Source organism: Terrapene carolina, unplaced genomic scaffold (genome assembly GCF_002925995.2).
Source record: "Terrapene carolina triunguis isolate 2854851 unplaced genomic scaffold, T_m_triunguis-2.0 Scaffold517, whole genome shotgun sequence".
Lineage (NCBI taxonomy): Eukaryota > Metazoa > Chordata > Testudines > Emydidae > Terrapene > Terrapene triunguis.
The window spans coordinates 1,495,533-1,501,895 of record NW_020664868.1 but is presented as its reverse complement, the minus strand read 5'-3'; the positions used below and the strand labels follow the sequence as shown (position 1 = coordinate 1,501,895).

The following is a 6,363-nucleotide window of genomic DNA, read 5'->3' as shown; positions in this document are numbered from 1 at the left end:
TGAGAAAGGGGGACTGGCCCATGGCGCCCAGGGGGGGCTGAGAAAGGGGGACCGGCCCATGGCGCCCAGGGGGGGCTGAGAAAGGGGGACTGGCCCATGGCGCCCAGGGGAGAAGGAGAGGCTGGCCTGTGGCACCCAGAGGGGGGAGAAGGTGGGGCCAGCCCATGGCACCAGAGAGGAAAAGGGGGGGCTGGTCCGTGGCAGCCAGGGGAGGGGAAATGGGGGCTGGCCCGTGCTGCCCGGGGGAGGGGAAAGGGGTGCCGGCCTGGGGGCGAAGGGGGTGCCGGCCTGGGGGGGACACTCACCTTGCCCTGCAGGTGCAAGTTGTTGTTGAGAACATCCCGCACCTCCTCGTCGGTGTCTTTCTGTGGGGGTGGGGGGTGCCGAGTTCGTCATCCAGGGTGAGAAGCCGCTCCCACCCCAGCAGCTCATCGCCACCCCTCCGGCCCAGCTCCCCCCCCGAAACACCCCCAACTCACTGCACCCCCAAGGGCAACAGCCACACCTGGTTCCACCGCTGGCTCCTCCCCCTGCTCACCCCAGCTCCTCCCCCACTCTCCCTGGCTCCGCCCCCTGCTCACCCAGCTCCCTCCGCTGCTCCCCTTGGCTCTCCCAGGCCCCTCCCCCTGCTCTCCCTGGCTCCGCCCCCTGCTCCTCCCCCACTCTCCCTGGCTCTACCCCCTGCTCACCCAGCTCCTCCTCTGCTCCCCCTAGCTCCGCCCCGGCTCTCCCTGGCTCCGCCCCTGCTCCCCTTGGCTCCTCCCCCACTCTCCCAGGCTCCTCCCCCGGCTCACCAGGGCGTAGCGGCCCTTGGCCAGGGTGATGAGCTCCTGGTCGGTGGGCGAGCACATGTTGAGGCCGATGGGCAGCATCTTCTTCAGCGTGGCCACGATGAGCGAGGTCTGCACGGAGTAGCGATCCCCCCGCCGCTTCTTCTTGGTCCGCTCCTGCTCTGAGCTGCCCGCCTGGGGGGTACGGGGTGTGTGTGTCAGGGCAGGCCCCCGGCAGTGACCCCCCCACCCCACCCCACCCCCCGGTCCTCTGCCTCCAGCCAACATGCCAAGGCAGAAGCGTCCGGCCACAGCAGCGCCCCTCCCGCCCTGAGAGGGGTACCTGGCTAGCCCCACCCCCACCAAGCTGGAGGGGTGGGGCTTCCCACGAGGGGCGGGGCTTCCCACCTCCATGAGGGGAGGGGAGGAGCAGGGCCACTTGAAAAGGGTGAAAGGGCAAAGATGGCTGGGTAACCCCTGGGGGGCTCGGGGGGGGCACGCTCAAGGACTAGGAGAGCTCAGCCGGGGGTGGGCGCCTCCCGCCAGGGGACACGATCGCTCAGTCACAGACGCTGACAATTCAGGAATCTCTAGTTCTGAACCGGCCGCCCGGCCCAGCCCCGCTGCAGGAGGGGAGGGCCGTGTCACCCCCCACTCTGGTACAGCGGGAGGCACAGTGCTGGGAACGGCCAGTGAGCTCGGGCCGCGGGAGCCCAGGGTCACCTCAGCGGGGGGCAGTGGAAACACAGGGTCCGAGGGAACTGACCGGGCGGAGGATGGTGGGGAAGGGGCTCCCCCCGCGTGTCACGGGCCGCTTGGGGGTATCCCGGGCGGGGGGCGGAGACACCCCCCCAGGGACACCACAGCTCTTCCCGGGGCGGCCCCTGCCAAGCTTAGAGAGGGGGGAGCCCCTGGAGGGGGCACAAACCAGGGAGGGGCCGGCGCAGACAGCTCCCCTGCACCCCACCCCACGGCACACGCAATCCGGCAGGCAGGCAGGGCAGCATAATCTGCCTGCGACATCCCTGTGCACCCCCCCCCCCCCCCCCCCGGGGGGGGGGGCCGGGGGGGGGGTTAGGGGCCCCGGGGCCCGGGGGGGGGGGCAGAACCCTCCCCGCCCCCCACTCCCCAGCTTTGCACAGCGAGAGCCCAGAGGAACCAAACCGGTTCGGATCAGGAGCCGGAGAGAGCTAGCCTGGCACATGCGGCTTCGGGGCTGAGAGACAGCTGGGGGCAAGGAGCAAACGCCGGGGGGGGGGGCAGAGATCCCCCGTGCTGGGCCCCACGTCGCCGCGGAAAAGCCCTGGCAGAGGGAAGGGGCCCCACCAGCAGGCCTACTGCACGGCTGCGGGCCAAGTACACCGGGGGCCGGAGGGCTGGGTGAGCCGATAGCCGACCGGCCGGTGCCTACAGAGCCCGTGGGCCAGGTGCAGCGGGCACTGTCGCTCGCCCAGGCTCTGGCTCCTGGGCCGTGCGACGCAGGGTACCGTGGGCACACGGGGAGCGGGCTGGGGAGGACCCCAGCACTGGGGGAGGGGGGGGCTGGCAGATCAGACACAGACACAAGGCGCCATGCGGTCTCCGTGAGACGCTACCTGGCCTTCTCCAGACTAAAGGCACCCGGGCGGGAGAGAAGGGGAAACAAGACAGAAGAGACATGTTAGACGGGCCACGAGCCCCCTTGGCGGCTGCAGCGCACGCCCGGGATGAGAGCGGGGCCACCCGGGGCACGGTGCCCCCAGCGCAGATCCAGGGGAGACTCATAAGACAGCGCCCTAGAGGTTACACGGGGGGAGGATGGCAGAATGGCGCCCCCAGTGGTTAGATTGGGGGTGGCAGGACAGCACCCTGTAGACTGGATCGGGGGGGCTCATGGGACCACCCTCAGGCACCCATAGCCCGAATCAGAGTGGAGTCACCAGGAAGCCCCCCGCCAGCCCCACACACGGGGACTATGGCTCGATCAATCCGGGCCCCTCGGCCCCCTTCTCCGCCGGCGCTGTGAGCTCTGGGCTCCCCGGGCCCAGCGTGAAGATGACCATACAGCAGGGCCGCCCCCTCTGCCCACCCGAGGACCCGAGAGCCCTCGGGACGAGATTTGGCACCGAACATCGGCGCCCGGAGTCACACGAGCGTTTGCACGTCTGGAGCAGGGGCTGCAGGGGAGCCGGGTCGGGCAGCGTCCAGGTGGCCTTCCCAGCGTGAATCCCCTGTCATCGCCCTGCCCCACAGGCCTCTGGGGCAGGGAATCCTTGCGCCCCACATGACCTCACCTTGGACATTTTGCTTTTGCTGTCGGCCGTCAGGAAGGACATGTTGTTAATTTCGTTCTGCACCACGAAGTTCTGCTCCTCCCGCTTGAAATTCTGGGGAAGGGGGACAGGGGGACAGAGTTGTCCTCCCGGAGCCCAGCGCCCCCTGCTGAGCCCCCCCACCCCCCCCCCCCAGCCCCCCCCCCCCCGCCGAGCCCCCGCCCCGCCCCCGGCAGCCCGGCGCCCCCCCCTGCGCCCTCACCCCGCTCCCCCCAGCACAGTGTCCCCCGCCGAGCCCCCGCCCCGCTCCCCTCAGCCCAGCATCCCCTGCTGAGCTCTGCCCCACTCCCCGCAGCTCAGCGCCCCCGGCACTTCCCCGCCCGTCCCTACTGCTGGCGCCTGGCACCTCACACCTGCCCCCACTTACATGCGACTTGGACCAGTAGATGAACACCTCGCCCACCATGCGGAACAGCTCCTCGGCGTCCGAGTTGGGCTCCATCAGCCACTTGGCCCTGGGGACACACAGGGCACCATCAGGTGATGCCCGACCTCCGACTGGCACTGACAGGGCCCCCTGGGCCCGGGGGGGCTTTCCGAGCTCCGGCAGGATTTGAACCAGGGACCCTGCTACCCAAGGCTGGAGCTGCTGGAGTTCTGAGGGGGCGTGGCTCCCCCAGGCTGGGCCCCGCCTCCTCACATGGCACCTGCAGCAGGCCCCGCCCCCTTCCATGGCATGCCCCGGCCAGGCCCCGCCCCTTCCTGTGGCAGACACAGCAGGCCCCACCTCCTGCCGTGGCTCTCCCAGGCCAGGCCCCGCCCACCTGTTGTTGTCCACGTAGCGGATGAGCAGCGGGTAGAGGGCGTACAGGTCCCGGCAGAGCACCGAGAACTCGTCACGGATCAGCAGCTCCGCGTCCTCCGACTCGGTCTTGGCCTCCAGCCGCAGCTGCTCCTCCTCGGCCACCACCTTCCCCGAGCGCTTCTTCAGCTTCTCCATGGTGGGGATGAAATGCGAGCGCAGCAGCTCGGGCCGCGCCTTGCTCACGATGGGTTGGGCGAAGACTGGGTGGGAAGCGGGGCGAGGGTGAGCCAGTCAGCCGGTTTCCCCCTGGGGCTGGATCAGAGGGGAAAGGTCCTGCGCCCCTTCCCTGCCCCCCCTGCAGGGCTGGATTGGAGCTGGTGCCCCCTAGAGGAGAAAGGCCTCATGTGCCATTCACCGACCCCCACCCCGAGCCAGTCAACCCCCCACATGGGAGCCAGCACCCCCTGAAGGGGAAAGGCCTTGCACCTCATTCCCTGCCCCCCTGAGCCAGCCAGCCCCCCTCCCCCGGATCAGAGCTGGCGCCCCCCCAAGGGGAAAGGCCCCGTGTCCCATTCCCCGCCCCCTTGATCCAGCCAGTCCCTGCCCTGGGGCTGGGTCAGGGCTGGTGCCCCCTAGAGGGGAAAGGCCCCATGTCCCATTCCTCACCCCCCTGAGCCAGCCAGTCCCCTGGGTCTGATCTGGTGCCCCCCTCCAGCCTCTGCCCCTCCCCCAGTACCTGCCAGCCTCTTCATCCAGGAGGCCTCGTCAATGCCCAGGTTGTTGACGATGATGCGGAGGATGTTGCCCAGCAGGGTGTTGAGGTGCTCGGAGGTCACCTGGGTGCACCAGGGCCCCTGGGGGACGGTCTCGGGGCCCCGCTCCCACCAGCGGGGCAGGTAGTTGCAGAGCATGGGCAGCGTGACCTCGATGACGTGCGGCATCTCGGTGTAGCGGGCGCCCGACTCCGCCAGCCCGCTGATCTCCTTCATGAGCCGCTCCAGCTCCGGGATGTCGGGACACATCTCCTCCACACAGCTGGGCAGCCCCAGGACTGTGGGAGGCAAGCGTGAGGGGGCAGCCCCAGGGACGCCCCGTGGGGAGGGAGCGTTACCCGGGGATCCCACGGGGTGGGCGGAGTTACAGGGGAAACCCTATGGGGGGGTCCTCTGGGAATTCCTGGGACCCAGTGACATCCCCAAGGGGGGATGGAACCACAGAGCGCGGGGCCCTTTGGGCTCTGGGGCCCGTCCCAAGGAGAACCCCCAAACCGCAGACACGGGGGGGGACCACCCCTGTGTCTGTGGTGGGCCGACGGGCGTGGGGGGCCGATGGTGTGTGTGGGAGCTGACGGGGTTTGGGGAGCCCACGGGGGTGTTGGGGGCTGACAGGCATGGGGGGCCGACGGGGCGGGGGGTTTGATGGGGCGGGGGGCACTCACTGGCGCGCTCCCGCGGCGACTTGGTGGTGTAGACGGAGCATGGGTTGTGCATGTTCAGGTGCGGCTCCAGGAAGGCCACGGGCATCGCGGCTGCCAGCCGGGCCAGGCACTCGCCCAGGGCGGGGCGCTGCCTGGGGGGGGGATCAGAGACCCTTCATCTGGACACTCAGCCCCGGCCCGGCTCCGTCCCCCCCCCGGCTCCATCGCCCCTGCGCCCTCCCCTCCGACCCCGGCCCCATCGCCCCTGAGCCCTCCCCTCTGACCCGCCCCCGGCTCCACCGCCCCTGCGCCCTCCCCTCCGATCCCCCACGCCCCAGCCCCCCAACTCACCGCTCCACGTAGGGGTTCCTGGTGGTGCCCAGGGAGTAGATGCTACACAGGGTCCGGTAGCAGGAGACTTGGACGTCGTCCACTGGGGGGGGAGGGGGCAGATCAGGGAGGGGCATTGCCTGGCTCTTGGCGGTGATTCACCATGCAAACGGCGGCCCTGCGGCTGGGGTGGCCCCCGTGTGGGGTGGGGAGGCGCCTAGCGCTGCCACTGGGTGCCGGTTACGTGGACTGTATGGGGCCTGGGCTGCCAGCTCCTGCTGGGCCATGGGGGTCCGGCCCCACCCCTGGCACCCCTCCAAATTCCCTGCCCCCCTCCCTGGCACCCCCGTCCCCAATCCCCAGTCCCTCCCTCTGCCCCTGGTGCCCACTAGCACCCCCCACTCCCTGGTGCTCCCACCCCCCCCGCCCCTATGGCTCCCCCCTCCCTGAGGCCCCAGCTCCCCCTTACGGATGACGTCGTCCCCGAACTGGTGCTGGGCGATGTGTTCGAAGAGGGAGGTGAGCACGGGCAGCAGCACCACCGTGGTGTAGTTGATGTTCTGCGCCACGCCCTTCACCTGGGTGCGGGACTGCGACACCTTGCCCAGCTTGAGGTTCTCCACCATCTTCTCGATGTCCTCCGAGGCGCTCTCGAAGAACGAGCGCAGCCCGGCCTTGACGATCTCTGGCCCTGACTTCATCACCGTCCTGCCACAAGAGTGACTCAACCGTGGGGTCCCTGTGTAACCTGCCCTGCGCCCCACCCCAGAGGGGACGCATCTCCGCACC

At 69.9% G+C, this 6,363-nt stretch overlaps 1 protein-coding gene across 1 annotated transcript in view; it reads right to left on the bottom strand.

Annotated features, from left to right (window-relative positions):
• The window catches only part of RYR1 (ryanodine receptor 1), a 187,254-nt gene that overhangs the window by 95,187 nt on the left and 85,704 nt on the right, over nucleotides 1-6,363 (bottom strand). The window contains 9 exon segments of the mRNA XM_029913199.1: nucleotides 306-365; nucleotides 795-965; nucleotides 3,044-3,136; nucleotides 3,450-3,537; nucleotides 3,847-4,087; nucleotides 4,564-4,878; nucleotides 5,266-5,396; nucleotides 5,596-5,677; nucleotides 6,044-6,363. The exon segment at nucleotides 6,044-6,363 is cut by the window's right edge and continues 32 nt beyond it. Coding sequence (XP_029769059.1) covers nucleotides 306-365; nucleotides 795-965; nucleotides 3,044-3,136; nucleotides 3,450-3,537; nucleotides 3,847-4,087; nucleotides 4,564-4,878; nucleotides 5,266-5,396; nucleotides 5,596-5,677; nucleotides 6,044-6,363 — 1,501 coding nt within the window.